The 25900-nt window shown below is 51.1% G+C and overlaps 1 protein-coding gene across 1 annotated transcript in view; it reads right to left on the bottom strand.

The window, feature by feature from the left end:
• LOC119958294 (polyunsaturated fatty acid 5-lipoxygenase-like) overlaps positions 1-25900 on the bottom strand; it is a 172224-nt gene that overhangs the window by 113421 nt on the left and 32903 nt on the right. The window contains exons 4-5 of the mRNA XM_038786728.1: positions 18701-18820; positions 14682-14788 (exon numbers count right to left, since the gene is read on the bottom strand). Coding sequence (XP_038642656.1) covers positions 14682-14788; positions 18701-18820 — 227 coding nt within the window. The remainder of the gene's footprint in view (positions 1-14681; positions 14789-18700; positions 18821-25900) is intronic.

Below are 25900 nucleotides of genomic sequence, written 5' to 3'. Positions count from 1 at the left end.
GAATCCAGCCCATGGAGTCTGTGTTGTATAGAGGCTTCTGGAACTGTCTTTTATTTAAAATGGACATGGGTGAACTGCTAAGATGGCTGCCAAGAGTCAGGTGACCTTTGCTTCATTAACTGGACATGCGCAGACAGCAAATCTCTGGAAGTTACACTGTCTCAGGTAGACAATGGGACACCTCCCAAGTGAGAAATGTGAACATCCATATTTTGAAACCATCCAGAACTGCATTCCTGACTTGAATGGGTCCTTTTAGAGAGTAGGCAATGGTCTCAAGCCACCAGGGTAGATGGCTGAAAACAATAGCCCAGGGAGTTGGAAGCAGTCACATGGTGAGGCAGCCATGTTTTCAGAAAAGCCATTAGCTGCAGCAGAAAAGGCAGTGTCAAATTTGCCTATTAAGAACTGGGACACTGTAAAATCTTCTGAAAACCTCCCAGCCTGATCCAAACTTCGAAGTCCATCTGTGGAAAAAAAAATGGCCTTCTGAACGAATGCACTCTTGCCGAACGTTGTGACCTGCTGAACATTCATTTGTTTGCGGTGTAGCCACCTAAGATGGACACTGGGCTAACAAAATGGAGAAAACAGTTTAGCCAGGACAAGCAGTCTGCAAAGGCTAATTAGCATTCTGCACGTAGCAAAACTGGTTTATGGCCAGGTGGAAGATCTCAACCAAAGGTGTAAATAGCAAAACGCTTTGCATAGTAATGAGGCAATCCAGATCTGGGCACACACAATAGCAACATTTGGGTTTGAATAGATACTTTGAGTGGACGCCCAGACGAAACGGGACCAGAAGTATCCATCACAAAAGACCCTAGAGACCGCCCCACCCATCGAGAAGAGACCCTCAGATTGGGAGATTTGTAAGACATCGATTGGGAAATAACCCAATCGATACATGGCAGGTAAAGGCCCGCCCCGAAAAGGCACGGACATTGGGGGCCCTATAAAGATAGACCCCGCACATGGTTCTGTCTGTTTTTGTGCTCCGGCTTGGACTGCTGTTTTGACTCCGGCCCAGATCTGCTGTTGTATCCTGACTCCGACTCCAGCCGTTGATCCTGTCTTCCATCACCAGCCGTTGAGCACCAGCCATCGTTCAGTAAGTGCCAAAACGACGCTCGCTACGTGAACCCAGCATTGCCTATACATTAATCGACTAGTAACGAACAGAAGGTGCAGCCCAGAAAGGAACAAAGGCCTTGTCCCCTGACCTTGCTGGTTCCTACTTAGATAAGTATTTAGTCGTTTAATAGTAGAAATAGGTATTAGTCTTTAGCGTGTGCATACGTATTTATTATATTTGTATAATAAATATTGATCGTTGGAACTTACTAATCGGTGTATAGTTTTATTACTTTGAACCTGACCTTGAAATACTTGTGAGGTGTCTATATACGGCACCTGGCGACTCCGAGCTGAAAATACACACACAGAGCTGTAGCAGTGTTAAGCACACGGCCTTTAAACGGAGGCGTGTTAATACACTCCAATAAACGCGTAATACACTCAAGTAAAACGTGCAACAGCGGGAAAACTGCAGCACTCCGGACATCTGACTTCAACTAGTTTGGCTCCACTATCAGAATATCATTCAAATATGGAGAAAGAATCCTCATTACTAGGCCCGCACTAACTGATCTCCTGCAACAAGTGAACTGTTAATTATTCTTTTTGTTTTTGTTGGGAAAACAAAGGTAATTTTAAGGGGTTTATATTTGTATTAGTTTGAATTGGGTTAATTTAATGGGCTTGATTCATCGCCCTCCGACACCGAAATCGTGTTCGGCGATGGGGCGGAGAATCCGTTTTGGCACACAAAATCGGGACCGGTGGTGGTTTCGCAATTCACCGCCCCCCCCCCCCCCCCCCCCCCCCCCCCCCGAAAATTGGCGTATTCTAGGAGTAAGCTGCGCCAATTATCCACCGCTCTCAGGCCATTGCCTGAAACCCACCCCGCGATACTCCGTCCCCGACCTGCCGAATTCCCGATGGCGTGGGACACGTGTGCTCACACGGTCCGGGATCCCCACGTGGCGGCTGCGGACTCAGTTCGGGGCACAAGATTTCGTGTGCCAAAACGGATTCTCCGTCCTGTCGCCGAACGCGATTTCGGCGTCGGAGGGCGATGAATCCAGCCGATTAAATTAAACCCAATTCAAACTAATACAAGTATAATGACTAGAGTAAGATTAAGATTAGGGCCAATCAAGGATAGTAGTGGAAAATTGTGTGTGGAATCAGAGGAAATAGGGGAAGCGTTAAATGGATATTTTTCATCAGTGATTACACTGGAGAAAGACAATGTTGTCGAGGAGAATACTCAGGTTCAGTCGACCAGGCTAGATGGAATTGAGGTTCAAAAGGAGGAGGTGTTATCAATTTTGGAAAATGTCAAAATAGATAAGTCCCCTGGGCCAGATGGGATTTATCCTAGGATTCTCTGGGAAGCCAGGGAGGAGATTGCAGAGCCTTTGTCCTTGATATTTATGTCGTCTTTGTCAACAGGAATAGTGCCGGAAGACTGGAGGATAGCAAATGTTGTCCCCTTGTTCAAGAAAGGGAGTAGAGACAACTCTGGTAATTATAGACCTGTGAGCCTTACTTCGGTTGTGGGTAAAATGTTGGAAAAGGTTATAAGAGATAGGGTTTATAATCATCTTGTAAAGAATAAGTTGATTAGCGATAGTCAACACGGTTTTGTGAAGGGTAGGTCATGCCTCACAAACCTCATTGAGTTTTTTGAGAAGGTGACCAAACAGGTGGATGAGGGTAAAGCGGTTGATGTGGTGTATATGGATTTCAGTAAGGCGTTTGATCAGGTTCCCCACGGTAGGCTATTGCAGAAAATACGGAAGTATGGGATTGTAGGTGATTTAACGGTTTGGATCAGTAATTGGCTAGCTGAAAGAAGACAGAGGGTGGTGGTTGATGGCAAATGTTCATCCTGGAGTTCAGTTACTAGTGGTGTACCGCAAGGATCTGTTTTGGGGCCACTGCTGTTTGTCATTTTTATAAATGACCTGGACGAGGGTGTAGAAGGATGGGTTAGTAAATTTGCAGATGACACGAAGGTCGGTGGAGTTGTGGATAGTGCTGAAGGATGTTATAGGATACAGAGGGACATAGATAAGCTGCAGAGCAGGGCTGAGAGGTGGCAGATGGAGTTTAATGCGGAAAAGTGTGAGGTGGTTCACTTTGGAAGGAGTAACAGGAATGCAGAGTACTGGGCGAATGGCAAGATTCTTGGTCGTGTAGATGAACAGAGAGATCTCGGCATCCAGGTACATAAATCCCTGAAAGTTGCCACCCAGGTTAATAGGGCTGTTAAGAAGGCATATGGTGTGCTAGCCTTTATCAGTAGGGGGATTGAGTTTCAGAGCCACAAGGTCATCCTGCAGCTGTACATAACTGGTGCGGCCGCTCCTGGAGTACTGCGTGCAGTTCTGGTCACCACATTATAGGAAGGATGTGGAAGCTTTGGAAAGGGTTCAGAGGAGATTTACTAGGATGTTGCCTGGTATGGAGGGAAAGTCTTACGAGGAAAGGCTCAGGGACTTGAGGTTGTTTTCGTTAGAAAGGAGAAGGCTGAGAGGTGACTTAATAGAGACATATAAGATAGTCAGAGGGTTAGATAGGGTGGACAGTGAGAGTCTTTTTCCTCGGATGGTGATGACGAACATGAGGGGACATAGCTTTAAATTGAGGGGTGGTAGATATAGGACAGATGTCAGAGGCAGTTTCTTTACTCATAGAGTAGTAGGGGTGTGGAACGCCCTGCCTGCAACAGTAGTAGACTCACCAAGTTTAAGGGCATTTACATGGTCACTGGATAGACATATGGATGAAAATGGAATAGTGTAGGTCAGATAGGCTTCAGATGGTTTCGTGGGTCGGCGCAACATCGAGGGCCGAAGGGCCCGTACTGCGCTGTAATGTTCTATGTTCTATAAACGCCTTAAAACTACCTTTGTTTTCCCAACAAAAACATGGCACACCCGGGCAGGGCCGATTGGCGGGCAGGGGGAATTTCATTCGGGGCTGGGGGCAATGTGGGCGGCCGGTCCGGGATGCGCGAGCGGCCTGTTGCGGGGCACTATTTTGCGGTCCAGGCTGAGTCCGCCATGGAGCATGGCGTGACCGCTGGAGGCCATCGGCGTGCGGGGGGGCCATATCGGCAGCTGGAGCTGTGAGCTCTCCGGTGGCTGCCTGCTAGCCCCCAGATAAACGGCGTATCTGTGGCCTTTTGACGCCAGTTTTCCTGACATAAAAGACATAAAGACAAAAGACATAAAAGTCGGGATTCTCCCATATTGCGGACAATTGCTGATGCCAGCGTCTAAACCGGCGCTAACGATGCCGGCGTCGACCCAATCAAAAGTGCGCATATTCGGCGCCACGGAAGGGGCCAGCATGGGTTTCGTGGGAAGCGCGACGGCGCTGCCCGGAACGGCATCACAGACGTGCGCAGCGTAATTGACACCGCGCCGCTCTGAAATACACAGGCTAACGTGGGAAGATGGCCGCCCGTTGCGCAGCGCTGAGGTTCCAGGTCCGTGACATAGAGATGCTCCTGGACGCCGTGGAGTAAAGGAGGGAGGCCCTTTACCCCGGACACATCCAACACCACCTGGCGGCTGTGGAGGGAGGTGGGAGAAGCTGTCAGCGCTGTGGGCATAACCCCCAGGACAGGCAGCCAATGCAACAGGAAGCTCAATGACCTAGTCAGGGCAGCCAGGGTGAGTACCCCCCCACTGTGCCCATGGCACCAACCACCCAACGTTCACACATGTGGCACCGCCCCCACCCCCCTCCGCACGAGAGGCGGTACAATCCTAGCTGAGACCCACATGGCTGCACCCACCCATGCAGGCTGCATTGGCAGCCTGTGAACCTATGCCAACATACACCCAACCGCTGGGCTGCAAGTACATGTCCACCTAACACTGCTGATCTTTTTGTTGCCCCCCCCCCCCCCCCCCCCCCCCACCCCCCAGGACAAGCGCCCCCATAACAACCGTGAGCGTGCCAGGACGAGAGGGAGTCCACCTGAATTGCGCCCCCTATTTGCCCCCCCTGCGAGCGGCTCTGTGATCTGCAGCTGGCTCTGGTTCATGGCTGCCAGTGGGAGGGCTGCCATGTTCTGGGCCACGGACGCCGCCTGTACAGAAAGCCCGTGGCCTTGCATACTGTGACCCATGTCCAACACCGTCACCTCCATTGTCTCCACTGTGGGCGCCACCCGTACTCTTTCGGCCTGTGTGGCAAGCATGACTGGCACCACTCCCTGCTCCTGCACGCTGTTAATAATAATAATAATTATAATTAATATTTGGACTCACCCGCCTGCCGGAAGCCGACAGTTATCCCCTTCACTCGTCCCTGGGGACCTGACTGCACTGGGTCTATGGGTGGGTGTAGAAGCTCCAGGAACCCGGGACCCGTCAGGGCGGCAGCTGGTTGCTGGTGCCGGTCTGCCCTCCAACCGTTCGGCCCCTAGACTACATAAAACATAGAACGATACAGCGCAGTACAGGCCCTTCGGCCCACGATGTTGCACCGATATGGGAAGTCAAAAACTAAAGGCCATCTAACCTACACTGTGCCATTATCATCCATATGCTTATCCAATAAACTTTTAAATGCCCTCAATGTTGGCGAGTTCACTACTGTTGCAGGTAGGGCATTCCACAGCCTCACCACTCTTTGCGTAAAAAACCTACCTCTGACCTCTGTCCTATATCTATTACCCCTCAATTTAAGGCTATGTCCCCTTGTGCTAGCCACCTCCATCCGCGGGAGAAGGCTCTCACTGTCCACCCTATCTAACCCTCTGATCATTTTGTATGCCTCTATTAAGTCACCTCTTAACCTTCTTCTCTCTAACGAAAACAACCTCAAGTCCATCAGCCTTTCCTCATACGATTTTCCCTCCATACCAGGCAACATCCTGGTAAATCTCCTCTGCACCCGTTCCAAAGCTTCCACGTCCTTCCTATAATGAGGCGACCAGAACTGTACGCAATACTCCAAATGCGGCCGTTCCAGAGTTTTGTACAGCTGCAACATGACCTCATGGCTCCGGAACTCAATCCCTCTACCAATAAAGGCCAACACACCATAGGCCTTCTTCACAACCCTATCAACCTGGATGGCAACTTTCAGGGATTTATGTACATGGACACCGAGATCCCTCTGCTCATCCACACTACCAAGAATTTTACCATTAGCCAAATATTCCGCATTCCTGTTATTCTTTCCAAAGTCAATCACCTCACACTTCTCTACATTAAACTCCATTTGCAACCTCTCAGCCCAGCTCTGCAGCTTATCTATGTCCCTCTGTAACCTGCAACATCCTTCCACACTGTCTACAACTCCACCGACTTTAGTGTCGTCTGCAAATTTACTCACCCAACCTTCTGTGCCCTCCTCTAGGTCATTTATAAAAATGACAAACAGCAACCGCCCCAGAACAGATCCATGTGGTACGCCACTCGTAACTGAACTCCATTCTGAACATTTGCCATCAACCACCATCCTCTGTCTTCTTTCAACTACAGTAAGAAGTCTTACAACACCAGGTTAAAGTCCAACAGGTTTGTTTCAAACACGAGCTTTCGGAGCACGGCTCCTTCTTCAGGTGAATGAAGAAGGAGCCGTGCTCCGAAAGCTCGTGTTTGAAACAAACCTGTTGGACTTTAACCTGGTGTTGTAAGACTTCTTACTGTGCTCACCCCAGTCCAACGCCGGCATCTCCACATCATGGCTACCATTCTTTCAACTAGCCAATTTCTGATCCACATCTCTAAATCACCCTCAATCCCCAGCCTCCGTATTTTCTGCAATAGCCGACCGTGGGGAACCTTATCAAACGCTTTGCTGAAATGCATATACACCACATCAACTGCTCTACCCTCGTCTACCTGTTCAGTCACCTTCTCAAAGAACTCGATATTGTTTGTGAGGCATGACCTACCCTTCACAAAACCATGCTGACTATCCCTAATCATATTATTCCTATCTAGATGATTATAAATCGTATCTCTTATAATCCTCTCCAAGACTTTACCCACCACAGACGTTAGGCTCACCGGCCTATAGTTATCGGGGTTATCTCTACTCCCCTTCTTGAACAAAGGGACCACATTTGCTAACCTCCAGTCCTCTGGCACTATTCCTGTAGCCAATGATGACCTAATAATCAAAGCCAAAGGCTCAGCAATCTCTTCCCTGGCTTCCCAGAGAATCCTAGGATAAATCCCATCAGGCCCCGGGGACTTATCTATTTTCACCTTGTCCAGAATTGCCAACACTTCTTCCCTACGCACCTCAATGCCATCTATTCTAATAGCCTGGGTCTCAGCATTCTCCGCCACAACATTATCTTTTTCCTGAGTGAATACTGACGAAAAGTATTCATTTAGTATCTCGCTTATCTCCTCAGCCTCCACACACAACTTCCCACCACTGTCCTTGACTGGCCCTACTCTTACCCTAGTCATTCTTTTATTCCTGACATACCTATAGAAAGCTTTTGGGTTTTCCTTGATCCTACCTGCCAAAGACTTCTCATGTCCCCTCCTTGCTCGTCTCAGCTCTCTCTTTAGATCCTTCCTCGCTTCCTTGTAACTATCAAGCGCCCCAACTGAAACTTCATGCCTCATCTTCACATAGGCCTCCTTCTTCCTCTTAACAAGAGATTCCACTTCTTTGGTAAACCACGGTTCCCTCGCTCGACCCCTTCCTCCCTGCCTGACTGGTACGTACTTATCAAGAACACGCAATGGCTGTTCCTTGAACAAGCTCCACATATCCAGTGTGCCCAACCCTTGCAGCCTACTTCTCCAACCAACACATCCTAAGTCATGTCTAATGGCATCATAATTGCCCTTCCCCCAGCTATAACTCTTGCCCTGCGGGGTATACTTATCCCTTTCCATCACTAATGTAAAGGTCACCGAACTGTGGTCACTGTCTCCAATGTGCTCACCTACCTCCAGATCTAACACCTGGCCTGGCTCATTACCCAAAATCAAATCCAATGTGGCCTCGCCTCTTGTTAGCCTGTCAACATATTGTGTCAGGAAACCCTCCTGCACACATTGTACAAAGAACGACCCATCTAATGTACTCGAACTATATCTTTTCCAGTCAATATTTGGAAAGTTAAAGTCTCCCATAACAACTACCCTGTTACTTTCGCTCTTTTCCAGAATCATCTTCGCCATCCTTTCCTCTACATCCCTAGAACTATTAGGTGGCCTATAGAAAACTCCCAACAGGGTGACCTCTCCTTTCCTGTTTCTAACCTCAGCCCATACTACCTCGGAAGAAGAGTCCCCATCGAACATCCTTTCCGCCACCGTAATACTGTCCTTGACTAGCAGCGCCACACCTCCCCCTCTTTTGCCCCCTTCTCTGAGCTTACTAAAACACCTAAACCCCGGAACCTGCAACAACCATTCCTGTCCCTGCTCTATCCATGTCTCTGAAATGGCCACAACATCGAAGTCCCAGGTACCAACCCATGCTGCCAGTTCCCCTACCTTATTTCGTATACTCCTGGCATTGAAGTAGACACACTTCAAACCACCTACCTGAACACTGGCACCCTCCTGCGAAGTCAAATCTGTGCTCCTGACCTCTATACTCTCAATCTCCTGTACCCCAAAACTACAATCCAGGTTCCCATGCCCCTTCTGAATCAGTTTAAACCCCCCCAAAAGAGCACTAACAAATCTCCCCCCCCGAATATTGGTGCCCTCAGGTTCAAATGTAGACCATCCTGTCTATAGAGGTCCCACCTTCCCCAGAAAGAGCCCCAGTTATCCAGAAATCTGAATCCCTCCCGCCTGCACCATCCCTGTAGCCACGTGTTTAATTGCTCTCTCTCCCTATTCCTCGTCTCACTATCACGTGGCACGGGCAACAACCCAGAGATAACAACTCTGTTTGTTCTCGCTCTGAGCTTCCATCCTAGCTCCCTAAAGGCCTGCCTGACATCCTTGTCCCCTTTCTTACCTATGTCGCTAGTGCCAATGTGGACTACGACTTGGGGCTGCTCCCCCTCCCCCTTAAGGACCCGGAAAACACGATCCGAGACATCACGTACCCTTGCACCTGGGAGGCAACATACCAAACGTGAGTCTCTCTCGCTCCCACAAAATCTCCTATCTGTGCCCCTGACTATAGAGTCCCCAATTACTAATGTTCTACTCCTTTCCCCCCTTCCTAGATGCGGGCAGGTTGTTTCCACTGGCGGGTGACAGCAGAACTAGGGGGCATAGCCTCAAAATAAGGGGAAGTAGATTTAGAACTGAGTTTAGGAGGAACTTCTTCACCCAAAGGGTTGTGAATCTATGGAATTCCTTGCCCAGTGAAGCAGTTGAGGCTCCTTCATTACATGTTTTTAAGGTAAAGATAGATAGTTTTTTGAAGAATAAAGGGATTAAGGGTTATGGTGTTCGGGCCGGAAAGTGGAGCTGAGTCCACAAAAGATCAGCCATGATCTCATTGAATGGCGGAGCAGGCTCGAGGGGCCAGATGGCCTACTCCTGCTCCTAGTTCTTATGTTCCCTTCTGAGCAACAGGGACAGACTCCATGCCAGAGGCCCGTACCCCATGGCTTACCCCTGGTAAGTCGTCCCCCCCACAAGTATCCAAAACGCTATACTTGTTACTCAGGGGAAGGACCGCAGGGGGTCCCTGCACTGACTGCTTCTTCCCAGTCCCTCTTACAGTTACCCATCCATCTCCAGTCTTTGGTGTAACTACCTCCCTGAGGTACCGCCACCTGCTGTACCGGGACGGCTCTATGGTGCGCACCAGTGAGAATCCCAGAAGCATCATCGCTAAGGGCAGCACGGTAGCATTGTGGATAGCACAAATGCTTCACAGCTCCATGGTCCCAGGTTCAATTCCCGGCTTGGGTCACTGTCTGTGCGGAGTCTGCACATCCTCCCCGTGTCTGCGTGGGTTTCCTCCGGGTGCTCCGGTTTCCTCCCACAGTCCAAAGATGCGCAGGTTAGGGTGGATTGGCCATGATAAATTGCCCTTAGTGTCCAAAATTTCCCTCAGTGTTGGGTGGGGTTACTGGGTTATGGGGATAGGGTGGAGGTGTTGACCTTGGGTAGGGTGCTCTTTCCAAGAGCCGGTGCAGACTCGATGGGCTGAATGGCCTCCTTCTGCACTGTATGATAAACTCCCATCCATGGACTCCATCTACACCTCCCGCTGCTGGGGGAAAGCGGGCAGCATAATCAAGGATCCCTCCCACCCGGCTTACTCACTTTTCCAACTTCTTCCACCGGGGCAGGAGATACATAAATCTGAGAACACGCACGAACAGACTCAAAAACACCTCCTTCCCCACTGTCACCAGACTCCTAAATGACCCTCTTATTGACTGACCTCATTAACACTACACCCTGTATTCTTCAAGTGAAGGGCAGCACGGTAGCATGGTGGTTAGCATAAATGCTTTACAGCTCCAGGCTCCCAGGTTCGATTCCTGGCTGGGTCACTGTCTGTGTGGAGTCTGCACGTCCTCCACGTGTGTGCGTGGGTTTCCTCCGGGTGCTCCGGTTTCCTCCCACAGTCCAAAGCTGTGCGGGTTAGGTGGATTGGCCATAATAAATTGGCCTTAGTGTCCTAAAAAATAAGGTTAATGGGGGGGTTGTTGGGTTAAGGGTATGGGGTGGATACGTGGGTTTGAGTAGGGTGATCATTGCTCAGCACAACATCGAGGGCCGAAGGGCCTGTTCTGTACTGTTCTATGTCTATGATGCCAATGCTTATGTAGTTACATTGTATATCTTGTGTTGCCCTATTATGTATTTTCTTGTCTTTTCTTGAATTTTGTTTAATTCCCTTTTCTTCCATGTACTGAATGATCTGTTGAGCTGCTTGCAGAAAAATACTTTTCACTGTACCTCGGTACACATGACAATCAACAAATCCAATCCAATCCAATCCAATCCAATCTTGATAAGGTGACCAACCGAGGTGAAAGTCTCTGCGATGCTGGAGGGTGTAGGAGATAGCGTTATGTGGAGGTCCTCGTTGGACCCGAGGTCCAGAGTCCCCTGGGGTGGTGTGTCCTGTCCGTCCGCCCCTGTGTGTGGGTGTCCAGGGCATCCGGCCCCTGTGTGTGGGTATCCTGGGCGTCCGCCGCCGATGTGAAATGAAATGAAAAGAAAAACGCTTATTGTCACAAGTAGGCTTCAAATGAAGTTAATGTAAAAAGCCCCTAGTCGCCACATTCCGGCACCTGTTCGGGGAGGCCGGTAAGGGAATTGAACCGTGCTGCTGGCCTGCCTTGGTCTGCTTTCAAAGCCAGCAATTTAGCCCAGTGTGCTAAACCAGCCCCTGCTGAAGGGTACTTTCGCAGCCTGTCGAGCCAGCTCCAGGCCCCCGCTCAGCTCCTCCTGTCCACCATCCTTGTCCGACGAAGCCTGTGTTCTTCCCCCTCCTCCAGCATATTTCCCCGCTGCTGCGCGATGTGTGCAGGACACAGCAGGCCACCATGATGTACCCAACCCTCTGGGGCTGTATTGGAGAGCACCACCAGAACGGTCCAGGAAGTGTAACTTTAAACACTAATGCATCGCTTGATGACGCTCCTGGTTGCTGAGCTTTCTGTTCATTTTTATTAATTCATGGGATGTGGCTGGGCCAGCATTTATTCTCCATCCCTCAAATCATTTCAGAGTCAATCCACCTACCCTGCACATCTTTTGGGTTGTGGGGGCCAAACTCACGCAAACACGGGGAGAATGTGCAAACTCCACACGGACAGTGACCCGGGGCCGGGATTGAACCCGGGTCCTCGGCGCCGTGAGGCAGCAGGGCTAACCACTGGGTCACCGTGTAGCCTCTTCACAGCCATCATTAGACGTATGACCATCTCCAGGTAGTGCGTATGACCATCTCCACCCACAAAAACTTCAGCGACTCTGAAAGAACCATTGTACACAACACACTCCCTACTTAAATTGAAATACCACACCTGAAAATCAACCACAATATGCTCACCCCTCACTGTCTTTAAGTTCACTATGCCAATCCAATAGATTGAGTTTTATCCCCCTCGAGCCCCCAATTTGTTATAGGCCAGGGTTTAGAGAACCCCAAATTGCAAACACGGAGAGAATGTGCACACACCACACGGACAGTGACCCGGGGCCGGGATTGAACCCGGGTCCTCGGCGCCGTGAGGCAGCAGGGCTAACCACTGGGTCACCATGTAGCCTCTTCACAGCCATCATTAGACATTCAATTCCAGATTTTTATTGAATTCAAATTTCACTATCTGCCCTGATGGGATTCGAACCGGGTTTCCCAGAGCATTACCCTGGATGTCTGGATTACCAGTTCAGTGACAATACCGCAACACCATCACCTCCCGTATGCGAGTGATGTTGTTATAACGACTCTCTGCATTGGCCTGGGGCCTCCGCACAGGTGTCATCAGCCATGACCTCAGAGGATAGGCCTTGTCGCCCACTAGGCAACCCTTCACCCGAGGGTGCACCTCAAAAGTGCCGGGAATCTCCGAGTGCACAAGGATTATGTGTTGTGCACGCTGCCGGGGCATCGTGCACAGATGTGGATCATGTGCAGCTGATGGTTGCACGCCAACTGCTGTTCTGGTGCAGGGGCCAGCTCCTGTTGTGCAGGGACTCCCCTGGGCTAGTTCTGGTGCTGGAGGCAGCCCGCCATTGGCTGCAGCTTCTTATCCCACCGCTGTGAATGGGGTTTCCCATTCTGTGCAACCGTGCAACAACTGGCACTATCTGTCATTCACAGCCTATTCACATCAACAACTGTTCATTCCAAAGCTACTCCTTGAAACAAGGCTTCCTGTCCAAACTGTTCTTGACCACTTTGAAGAATAGTCTTATTTTAACTATTAACTTTCTCGGGTCCAGTTAATCGATCCAACAACCAATGTTTCTTTCCCGAGCCACTAGTGACCCATGGTTGATGTTAACGCAAACACTTTGAGCACGATTCAACGGAGACATTTCTAAGTTCTTTGTGGTGTTTTCAGGGAGTTTCCCGCTGGCTCTGCCGGCGGGTTTCCCACTGCTATCGAATGACACTTAATCACTTTTTTGAGCCCTGGGGAGTTTCTCACCGGTTTAGCCCACACTTTTTCAGCACTGGGAAGCTGAACAGAGATCGGGCCGCCATTTTGAAAGGGTGCCCCGATCTCTAAGTAAGCCACCCACGGATAATGGGCATTACCCCCCATCCCCCTCCCCCCAAATGAGGACACCTTACTATGGTGAACTTCGGGGTTAGGTCCCCCTTACAGGCCCCCTGATGCCCCCTTACAGGCCCCCCCTTCCAGGACTCCCACCCGTCACCCCCCCCCCCCCCCCCCACGCCAACTTCCCAGAGGCCCCTACTTACCTGATCACCCTCCACCCTTCATACCTCCCCTCCACCCTCCTTTCATGGGCATGGCCCCCCCCTTGGCACTGATCTTTGGCACTGGCTTGGCAGTGCCACCTAGGCAGTCATGCCCATTCCATTGATGGGTTAGCTGGGCTCCTGGGAGGGGGCTGTGTGTGTGGGAGGGGCACCCATATGGCCGGTGGTGCTCAGTGATTCTACAAGCCACAGTGGGCAGTTAGTGGGGTGCACAGCCAGATGGCTGTGTTGCAGACCACGGCAGTAGCGGTCCATGCCCAGACACCCCATTGTCCAGCAGCCACCGCCCCCCCCCCCCCCCCCCCCCCCCCCCAGCACTGGCAGATGCCCCCCGGAACTGGCAGATGCCCCCCGGCACTGGCAGATGCCCCCCCGGCCAGCTGCCAGCCCGTTGTTGCTTCTGGGGATGTTACCTACCTCCTCTCACTCCCTTATCAGCCACGGTACCTGTTTCCAATTTTAAATACCACAAGTGAACCACGTCATTGTCACTTCTGCCTGGTGGAGGCGGAGCAACGCGGGAGGCCGGACACTGCGGGTCGGGCCTGTTTATAGGCGTTAATGCATGCTACTGTACATTTTGCATGCCCATGTCAGCGCGTGATATGTACAGTTTTCACGCCGCTATCAAGGCGCCGGAGCACGGTGTTCCATTGGATGTCGACTTCAATTAGAGGCTGACGCTCGATCGAGATTCGCGATTCCAGCATAACTGGACAGAGAATCGTGTCCATAGTCTCCCATATCTTGGAGAACCTGATGCTCAAGATACTCAGATATTTGACTGCTAACCCTCAACTTCCCACAATGTCCAGTCTCTAAATGTCCAGGATGGCACCTGTAAGGACCGGCACACAAAGAGATTCCCTGAGGACAATCACAACTGTGACGCAACTCTAGGTTTGCTGTCAGAGTACTGGGATTCGGAATCCCATCAAACATCTGGCAGGATTATAGAAACCGGAGAAATCTGGTCGATCGCACATCACTATTTGTGGGATCTTCCTATACACAAGTTGACTGCTGCATTTTCTACATTCCAACTCTGATTTCGCTTCAATACTTCAATGACTGCAAAGTACCTTGAGGGAGTCATGAGGTTGTTAATGACAATTTCTTTCTTTTGAGTTGGTCTCTGGTGTGATCAATGTTGTATTGTAGATATTTTAACAGTAATGTGTTAGATTACAATCTCAATCTCCCCTCTCCTAATTGTTGCCAATCTCCATTACCTGCAGTGGGATTCTTCACATTCCAAAACGTGTGATCAAAATCCTCAATTTTGGTCCAGGTGTGTTCAAACTTGTACTCCAACTCTTTCAGATTCAGTTCTATGAAACTAAAGAAATAAACACAGAACAAGTGAGGCTTAAGAGGCGACGAAATTGATGGAAAGGTGATGAGAGGTTGGGATAAAGTGGGTGGGGCGGCATGGTAGCATAGTGGTTAGCACTATTGCTTCACAGTGCCAGCGTCCCAGCTTCGATTCCCGGCTTTGGTCTCTGTCTGTGCGGGGTTTGCACCTTCTCCCCGTGTCTGCGTGGATTTCCTCCGGGTGCTCCAGTTTCCTCCCACAAGCCCCGAAAGATGTGATCGTTAGGTGAATTGGACATTCTGAATTCTCCCTCTGTGTACCCGAACAGGCGCCAGAATGTGGCGACTAGGGGCTTTTCACAGTAACTCCATTGCGCTGTTAATGTAAGCCTACTTGTGACACTAATGAAGATTATTATTATAAACCCGAGGGGACAGATTTAAAATCATTGATATGATTTAAAGGACAGATGAAGAGAATTCCTTTCACTCAGGGGGCTGTCGGGTTCCAGAATGTTCCGTCGGAGAATGCAGCAGAAGCGGATTCCATAAATAATTTCAAAAGGAAATTGGGCCAAGGGTGAGAATGTGGGATGTTGAATAACTCCTCTTTCAAAGGGACAGCAGAGGAGCAAAGGGCTGAAGAGCCCCCTTCTGTATTTACATTCCTATAATTCTATGTTAATCTGCTTGTTGTGATGGAGGCTCTTCCTTGGGTCTGATCTGGAATATTCCATGCAGTAACTTTGGTGGGGGGTGGGTTTATGCCGGCGTTCCTCATGGGCGAAAATGGCGGCTCCGGTGGAAAATCCCACAAGACCACGGGAATGAGGAATTCGCTGGCAAGATCTTGCCCTCAGATTTTCCGTGCCCCTCGCCGGTGACGCAATGTAGTGCCCGCCCTTTCTGGGTGGTGCCCTAATTTAAATCCAGTTCCCGCCATATGTTTGCCCCAATCATGACGTGAAGTCGTTGGCTTTACAACAATAATTTAAAAACGTGAAGTTGTCAAGGGGAACACGCCATGGTCAGTACCGGGAGGCGATGTCAGGGGGTTGTGCTCGGGGCAGGCCCTCTAGGGAGCCCCATTGGAGGAGGTTCCACTTCCGTGTGCGGTAGGCGGACGTTGCCTGGTTGCTTGTTGGGGGAGGGCTGGAGGTGCCCTGGTGCTTGGGTGGAGCGGGGCCCCGTGTCCATGGAGGAATGGGAGGTAATTTATTTTTAATGCAGATTGTGGCTACCTTTAAAGATGGCGCCCTGATCTCGGCGGAGCTGGCGTTGTCGGCTCTTATCGGGCCCCGCCTGTGTAACAGTGTAATGGTGGAACCCACAATCCCAGATTCAAAGAGAATCTGGAGAGAAATCTCGCCTGGGCAGCTAGAGAGCTACACACCAGGGGCGGGATTCTCCCCTACCCGGAGGGGCGGGGGGTCCGGGCGGCGAGGAGTGGCGTGAACCACTCCGGCGTCGCGCTGCCCCAAACGTGTGCAAGCCTCCACACCTTCAGGGGATAGGCCGGCCCCGGAGTGGCTCGCGATGCGCTGGCCGGCGGGGACGGGGCTTGGTGCTACGCCAACTGGCGCCGAATGGCCTCCGCCGGCCGGCGCGAGTTGGCACATGCATGGCAAGCGTATGCTGGCTTCATCCCAGCGCATGCGAAGAGGGCTTCATCTCCACACTGGCCATGGCGGACCGGTACAGCTGCTGGTGGGGAAGAATAGAGTGCCCCCACGGCACAGGAATGCCTGCAGATCGGTAGGCCCTGATCGCGAGCCAGGCCACCGTTGGGGCACCTCCCGGGGCCAGATCCCTCCGCGCCCCACCGAGGGCGCCAACACAGCCAGGTCCCGCCGGCAAATACCTGGTGTAACATACGCCAGGTGGGACCCCCTAAAAACGGGCGGCCACTCGGCCCATCGCGGGTCGGAGAAACGCCGGGGTGGGGGGGGGGGGGGGCCACTGGCCACTGACCGGCGCGATTCTCGTCTGTGCCAAATCTCCGGTGCCGGAGAATTGGGGGGTCGGAGAATCCCCCCCCCCCCCAGTTATCTCACTGAAAACTCTGTACAAAGGTATCAATCTCAGACCCTGACTGACTGAGAACTTAGATATACTGACACCAGCAACGAAATCGTTCCCAGTGACTACACAGGACAGCCCTCAGGGCTGGGTCACACCTCGATCAGCATTAGCTTCAGGGCTACATTTGTGTCATGTGAGCGGACCTTTAAGAAATGGGTGTGTATATAAGTATCTGTGGTGAGAGTACCTTTGAGAAATGGGTGTTTACCACTGCAGTGATGCCAGAAAGTGGGTGCAGCTGGGCTGTCTGTCAGCTTTTTACTTTTGTTTTTGAGCAGGCTGCAGGGTGTGTTTGAGTTTCGTTTTCAGAGCTGGATGACTGCAGTCACAGCCAGAAGGTGTATGAATCTCTCTGTAATCTAAAGACCGTAAATTGATCCTGGTGATTTAAAACAAATAACAGTAGTGACTTTAACCTAATGTGCTTCTGGTAAAGGGTGTTTTAAGTCTTATGGATGTTAAAAGGAAAGCTTTAAGAATTACTTAGTGTTGTATTCTTTGGGGGTTGTATTTGAATTGATGGTTGCTAAGATATTCACTGTCTGCTTTAAATAGGTTAACTTGAGTTCATAGAATAAACATTGTTTTGCTTTTAAAAAATACTTTTCCATTTCTGCTGTCCCATACCTGTAGAGTGGGCCGTGTGCTCCCCACACCACAATCTATTAAAAGCTGTGGGTCAGGTGAACACCATGATACACTTTGGGGTTCTCCAAACCCTGGCCCATAACAATTTGCAATACTAGACCTATATAGTTCTAGGTCTATAAAATAATGAGAAACATAGATAAGGTAGCTAGTCGACATTTTTTCCCAAAGGTAGAGGTGTCTCGAACTAGAGGGTATAGGTTTAAGGTGAGAGGGGAAAGATACAAAAGAGACCAGAGGGGGAATTTGTTCATACACAAGGTGTCTGGAACGAGCTGCCAGAGACAGTGGTAGAGGTGGGTACAATTTTGTCCTTTAAAAAGCAGTTAGACAGTTACATGGGCAGGATGGGGACAGAGGGATATGGGCCAAATGCGGGCAAGTGGGACTAGCTTAGTGATAAAAACTGGGCGGCATGGACAAGCTGGGCCGAAGGGCCTGTTTCCATGCTGTAAACATCTATGGCTCTGCATGGCTTCCATGGTATCTCACATCCATAGGATTTTACAGTGCAGAAGGAGGCCATTCAGCCCATCGAGTCTGCAACAGCTCTTGGAAAGAGCACTCTACTCAAGGTCAACACCTCCACCCTATCCCCATAACCCAGTAACCCCACCCAACACTAAGGGCAATTTTGGACACTAAGGGCAGCACGGTAGCATGGTGGTTAGCATAAATGCTTCACAGTTCCAGGGTCCCAGGTTCGATACCCGGCTGGGTCACTGTCTGTGCGGAGTCTGCACGTCCTCCCTGTGTGTGCGTGGGTTTCCTCCGGGTGCTCCGGTTTCCTCCCACAGTCCAAAGATGTGCGGGTTAGATGGATTGGCTATGCTAAATTGCCCTTAGTGTCCTAATACAATAAGGTTAATGGGGGGGGGGGGGGGGGGGGGGGTTGTTGGGTTACTGGTATAGGGTGGATATGTTGACTTGAGTAGGGTGATCATTGCTCGGCACAACATCGAGGGCCGAAGGGCCTGTTCTGTGCTGCACTGTTCTATGTTCTATCATGGCCAATCCACCTAACCTGCACATCTTTGGAGTGTTGGAGGAAACTGGAGCACCCGGAGGAAACCCACGCACACACGGGGAGGATGTGCAGACTCCGCACAGACAGTGACCCAAGCCAGGAATCGAACTTGGGACCCTGGAGCTGTGACGCATTGTGCTATCCACAATGCTACCGACATCCAGCAATGGTAACACCTACCTCTGACTCATGGAGATATCAAAATCAAATTCTTTCGCACAACTGAATTTCAAATCCATGGGGAGGTCATCCACAGATTGGGCATCAATGCTTTTTGGCAAGCTTGATACCTCATTCCATCTGGAACACAAAAAGAGGCAACATAAAAACATTGGGCAGAGACAAATCTGCGTGACAATCAATTGATTCTCCGTTCCTGAGACTAAGTGTTGACGTCAGGGCAGGATTTGTGGACTTTTACGTCAGTAAAACAGGCGCCACATCAGGACCGATTCAGCGACCATTGAGAGGCCGGCACCGGCGCCACGTGGAATGCAACTGATCCCAATGAGTAACGCTGCCGGATCCGTGATTGACCCTTGAGAGGCTGACAAGCTGCAGCCGCACATACATATTACACTCCCCACACACACCATCCCAGCCAACAAGATGGCAGCGAGGAGAGCAGCCACATGATTCACGGATGCCGAGCTTGTGATCCTCCTGGACACCGTGGAGGAGAGGCAAGGAGGAGGCTGCCGTTCGTCATGGCTGGCGCAGGAGGCAGAGACCATGACGCTTTGGGCAACACTGTCTGGACAAAGAACAAAGAACAAAGAAAATTACAGCACAGGAACAGGCCCTTCGGCCCTCCCAGCCTGCGCCGATCCAGATCCTTTATCTAACCCTGTCTCCTATTTTCCAAGGTCTACTTCCCTCTGTTCCAGCCCGTTCATATACCTGTCGAGATGCCTCTTAAATGATGCTATCGTGCCCGCCTCTACCACCTCCGCTGGCAAAGCGTTCCAGGCACCCACCACCCTCTGCGTAAAAAACTTTCCACGCACATCTCCCTTAAACTTTCCCCCTCTCACCTTGAAATCGTGACCCCTTGTAACTGACACCCCCACACTTCGGAAAAGCTTGTTTCTATCCACCCTGTCCATACCTCTCATAATTTTGTAGACCTCAATCAGGTCCCCCCTCAACCTCCGTCTTTCCAACGAAAACAATCCTAATCTACTCAACCTTTCTTCATAGCTAGCACCCTCCATACCAGGCAACATCCTGGTGAACCTCCTCTGCACCCTCTCCAAAGCATCCACATCCTTCTGGTAATGTGGCGACCAGAACTGCACGCAGCATTCCAAATGTGGCCTAACCAAAGTCCTATACAACTGTAACATGACCTGCCGACTCTTGTACTCAATACCCCGTCCGATGACGGCCGAGCATTCTTCGAAAAAAGCTTCACGTCCTCCTCAGGGCGGCCAGGATGAGTAGGCAGCACTGTGCCCCTGGCAGCAACCCCTGCCCCACACACCCATAACCTTACACCCGACCCCCACCCTGACGGCCGAACCCCCCCAAATCCCCACCCTGCAGCACGCCCCCCACCCCACCCGCCCCCCACCCCACATGCCAGCACCCATATCGGATGCCATGTCCAGGTGCCCTGGCCACTGGAGCCACCAGCTACCCACCTGGCTGCCTGTGTCAGACTGTCTAACTGCGTTTTCTGTCCCCCCCCCCCCGCCCCCATCACCAGGAGAAGGCTGCTTATAACCGCTGGGAGGAGCAGAAGACTGTAGGAGGCCCTCCGGACCTGTGGCCCGTCAACACAGGGCAGAATGGCAGACCCTGTGACGTGGTCAGCTGGCCCGAGGAAAGGGCAGTCGCCAGGGTGGAGATCGGCCAAGGACGTGAGACCCCGCTGAGTTGCAATTGCCCGTGGCAAGTGTGTCACCCGCCCCCCCCCCCAACACCACCCCCAAGCCACCCTCATCCTACACCACCCTCACACCACCACCACAACCATACCACCCCACAACCCTCCCCACACAGCTCCATCACTTCCACTCCCATTCCCCAATCCCACCTCCCCAGCCAGCAGTCTAACATGCATCTTGTCTTGTGTCTTGAAGGACCTTCTGGTGTTCCCTGCCCCCAGCCAGAGCCAGAACCCGGGTGCCGAGCAGCAACGAGGATACCGACACTGATGGGAGGCATATATCCGAGATCCAGGGCACCCCGGGCCTCGGGTCCGAGGATGACACAGATTTTCCCTCACAGCTTCTCCAACACCCTCCACCATCCCAAAGACATTCACCTCAGTTGGGCACTTTAATGAAGAGGCTCCTGGGACACTATCTGGTGCACACCACACAAATGCTCCGGTACAGTAGGTGGAGGTAGGAATTCCCGAGGGGGCGGACGGTGGAGGGCGGGCCGACCCCAGGGATTAGCTGCCGCTCAGGTGGGTTTCGGGCTTTTGGAACGGACGGTCCCATCGATCGTGGAGACGCAGTCACAGGGCCAGGGACTACATGAGGGGTTGTCAGCGAGCATCCAGCACCTGCAGGTGGAGGAGTCCAACGGCGTTCAGTAGCAGGAGGTGGCGCCGACCACGCGTGCCGCCCAGGCCAACACCACATGGGTGGCATTCACTGTGGAGGTCTTGGGGTCGAGGGTTTCAGCCATGGATCAGCTGAGGTGGCTGATGCCCAGGACAGGGTTGCCCGCTCACAGGCTGCCGTGTGCCAGAAGTATCTGTGCATTACAGCACATGCCTGAGCGTGGTCCATTCACAGTGGGCCATAGCTGAGAACGTTGGCGGCATTGCCCAGGCACTTGCCATCATGGCAGAGATGAAGAAGGAAGTGGCCCAGTCCCAGAGGAGATGACCCAGTCACTGGCTGATGTGGCACAGACACTCAGGGTGGTGGCACAGTCGCAGTGTGATGTGGCGCAGACCCAGACGGCGATGGTCCACACGTGAAGATGTGCATTTTAGGTGGATTGGCCATGCTAAATTGCCCTGAGTGTCCAAAACGGTGAGGAGGGGTTATTAGGTTTCAGGGATAGGATGGAAGTGAGGGCAAGTGAGGATTTAAGTGGGTCGGTGCAGACTCGATGGGCCGAATGGCCTCCTTCTGCACTATGTTCTAAACAAATACTTTGAACTGTAGCTACCCCAGGTTCTCCATTTGATTTGGCTAAGTCTGGAAATAAGTGACTGCACCACGGCCCTTCTGAGTATTAAAGAATCTACAAAAATCCAATCTCAAATACTGGGTGGATTCTCTGTTGTGGAGACTAAGACCCCACGCCGGCGTGAAAACAGTGGTCTTTTACATAAAACAGCCACCGATTCCCCTTTTGCTGGGGGCTAGCAGGGAGCAGCGTAGAGCTCTAGCTGCCAATACGGCCCTGAACACTGCCGGTTCTGATGCCGTGCATGCTCACGGCGGACTCAGGCGCGGACCCGGACTGTAAAAGTTCGCGCGCCCCCGACCACCCACCCACATTGCCCCCAGCCCCGAATAAAGCCCCCAATGCCCGCAGATCGGCCCTCCCTCCGGCTGTGGCAGCTCCGGACTGAGTCCGCAGCCGCATTTCCCGGACGGTGTGAGCACACGTAACCCACGCTGTCGGGAACTCAGCCGGTCAGGGGCGGGGCGGTCCTGAGGCATTGGCCTCCTGCCGTGGATAATTGGCTCATACAAAAAACATCGCCGCTCCCGATATTGGCACCAAAACAAATTCAACGCCCTGCCGCTGAAGGCAATTTCAGCCTCGGGGAGCAGAGAATCCAGCCCCCTGTGTTTCTCAGGGTCACGCCATTCACAGATGACAGGATTCTCTCTTCACGCTGCGTGAAAATGAAATGAAATGAAAATCGCTTATTGTCACGAGTAGGCTTCAATGAAGTTACTGTGAAAAGCCCCTAGTCACCACATTCCGGCGCCTGCTCGGGGAGGCTGGTACGGGAATCGAACCGTGCTGCTGGCCTGCCTTGGTCTGCTTTAAAAGACAGCGATTCAGCCCAGTGTGCTAAACCAGCCAATTTCATTCCAATTGAAGGCCCCCACCCCGCATGCCACCGGGTATATTGCCGGCGGGAAAAGTGAATAATAATAATAATCTTTATTGTCACAAGTAGGCTTACATTAACACTGCAATTAAGTGACTGTGAAAAGCCCCTAGTCGCCACATTCTGGACATACACAGAGAGAGAATTCAGAATGTCCAATTGAATCGCAACGGCCGGAGAATTCCGGCCACTGTCTCCATTTTCAAATTTGATACGGAGAGTCGGTTACTACCTTAACTTACTGAGAAAGATTCTCCACTCACACCCGGTCAGGATTGATCTCTGCCTTTGTGACAAATACTTTTTCATGGCCATTACTATCCAACTAGCTTTTTGGCATCTTTCCATCTCTCTGCGGGAAGCCATCAGGCCACTGACCCGTAACGCATGTGATCAGCTGGGAGGAAACCGGAGCACCCGGAGGAAACCCACACAGACACGGGGAGAAGGTGCAAACTCCGCACAGACAGTGACCCAAGCTGGGAATCGGACCTGAGGAATCGCTCAGAGCGCCAAGGAACACCCCGTTGTCTAACGCCCATCCAGCTAGATCTGGGGCCTCAGCGGGGAACTCCCCAACAAGGCCGCACATAGGCCCGCTTTCTGCACTGAGAAGCTTCGCTCGTTGGAACTCCTCAGTGCAGCGAGAGACCCCCCGAACCCACCCCACCTCTCTGTAAGGGGGTCCCCAGGCCATCCACATCCACACCCCCCCCCATGCATAGGCACTGCAGAAAATGCCAGTCTGACACCCTGGCAGTGCCCCTGCCAGTGCCACCTTGGCAGTGGCAGGCTGGCACCCAGGTGGCACTGCCAGGCTGCCCAAGTGGCACTAACAGTGCCAGGGTACCACCCTGTCCAGAGGGAGGCCTCCAATCCACTGGGAGAATCACACAAGTGCCGTTCCGTCTGGTTCCTTTTTGTGGAGACCAGCACTGAACAGCACTCACCCGAAGTATCCAAGGCAAGCGAGTTAGATCCCATGCCTGGGTTAGATCGCGGGAATGCCTATTAGAGTGAGACTAGCTGTCTTGCTCTGAATATGCAGATTTTCTAAAAAGTGATCCCACCCACAATAGGCGGGCTATACATCGCGACATGGCGGACCGAGCTGGATAGACCCTGGGAGCAGGGTCTCCCATCATTTACCAGCCAATGAGTACATAGAACGATACAGCGCAGTACAGGCCCTTCGGCCCACGATGTTGCACCGACATGGAAAAAAACTAAAAGCCGTCTAACCTACACTATGCCCTTATCATCCATATGCTTATCCAATAAACTTTTAAATGCCCTCAATGTTGGCGAGTTCACTACTGTTGCAGGTAGGGCATTCCACGGCCTCACCACTCTTTGCGTAAAAAACCCACCTCTGACATCTGTCCTATATCTATTACCCCTCAATTTAAGGCTATGTCCCCTTGTGCTAGCCACCTCCATCCGCGGGAGAAGGCTCTCACTGTCCACCCTATCTAACCCTCTGATCATTTTGTATGCCTCTATTAAGTCACCTCTTAACCTTCTTCTAACTAAAACAAACTCAAGTCCATCAGCCTTTCCTCATAAGATTTTCCCTCCACACCAGGCAACACCCTGGTAAATCTCCTCTGCACCCGTTCCAAAGCTTCCACGTCCTTCCTATAATGAGGCGACCAGAACTGTATGCAATACTTCAAATGCGGCCGTACCAGAGTTTTGTACAGCTGCAACATGACCTCATGGCTCCGGAACTCAATCCCTCTACCAATAAAGGCCAACACACCATAGGCCTTCTTCACAACCCTATCAACCTGGGTGGCAACTTTCAGGGATCTATGTACATGGACACCGAGATCCCTCTGCTCATCCACACTACCAAGAATTTTACCATTAGCCAAATATTCCATATTCCTGTTATTCTTTCCAAAGTGAATCACCTCACATTTCTACACATTAAACTCCATTTGCCACCTCTCAGCCCAGCTCTGCAGCTTATCTATGTCCCTCTGTAACCCGCAACATCCTTCCGCACTGTCTACAACTCCACCGACTTTAGTGTCGTCTGCAAATTTACTCACCCATCCTTCTGCGCCCTCCTCTAGGTCATTTATAAAAATGACAAACAGCAACGGCCCCAGAACAGATCCTTGTGGTACGCCACTCGTAACTGAACTCCATTCTGAACATTTCCCATCAACTACCACTCACTGTCTTCTTTCAACTAGCCAATTTCTGATCCACATCTCTAAATCAACCTCAATCCCCAGCCTCCGTATTTTCTGCAATAGCCGACCGTGGGGAACCTTATCAAACGCATTACTGAAATCAATATACACCACATCAACTGCTCTACCCTCGTCTACCTGTTCAGTCACCTTCTCAAAGAACTCGATAAGGTTTGTGAGGCATGACCTACCCTTCACAAAACCATGCTAACTATCCCTATCTAGATGATTATAAATCGTATCTTTTATAATCCTCTCCAAGACTTTACCCACCACAGACGTTAGGCTCACCAGCCTATAGTTACCGGGGTTATCTCTACTCCCCTTCTTGAACAAAGGGACCACATTTGCTATCCTCCAGTCCTCTGGCACTATTCCTGCAGCCAATGATGACCTAAAAATCAAAGCCAAAGGCTCAGCAATCTCTTCCCTGGCTTCCCAGAGAATCCTAGGATAAATCCCATCAGGCCCCGGGGACTTATCTATTTTCACCTATGAATAAGTTAAACTGAGAGTTGAAAGCCCTGTAGATTGGATGAGATGGGCCACTTCTCCCTTGGAAAATGAAGACTGTTCGAGGTCTATAAGATTGTGAAAGGATATGATAATGTAAGCATAGAGAAGACATTTCCATCTGTGGGGGAGACCAGGACTATTATTTGTTATGAGCCAGGGCTTAGAAAGTCCAAGTGGGCAGTATGGTATCACAGTGGTTAGCACTGTGGCTTCACAGCACCAGGGTCCCCGGTTCAATTCCCAGTGGGGTCACTATCTGTGCAGAGTCTGCACGTTCTCCCCATGCCTGCATGGGTTTCCTCCGGGTGCTCCATTTCCTCCCACAATTGGGTGAATTGGACATTCTGAATTCTCCCTCTGTGTACCCGAACAGGCGCTGGAATGTGGCGACTAGGGGCTTTTCACAGTAACTTCATTGCAATGTAAGCCTGCATGTGTCAAGAAAGATTGTTATTATTTTCGTATATTATGGAGTCCACCTGACCTATAGCCTTTTGTTGAATTTGGCTAGGATGAGCACAAGAGCCTTCACTTCAGGTGTGATTCATCGGTCTTCCCAGACACTTTAATCAAAACAAGCTTTATTCTAAGAACTTAGTTAACATCTATATATAAACACACAGCAAG

The sequence above is a fragment of the Scyliorhinus canicula genome, chromosome 29, assembly GCF_902713615.1.
Source record: "Scyliorhinus canicula chromosome 29, sScyCan1.1, whole genome shotgun sequence".
Classification (NCBI taxonomy): Eukaryota; Metazoa; Chordata; class Chondrichthyes; order Carcharhiniformes; family Scyliorhinidae; genus Scyliorhinus; species Scyliorhinus canicula.
Note: the sequence above shows the minus strand (reverse complement) of the source record. Positions and strands in the feature narration are given on the sequence as shown.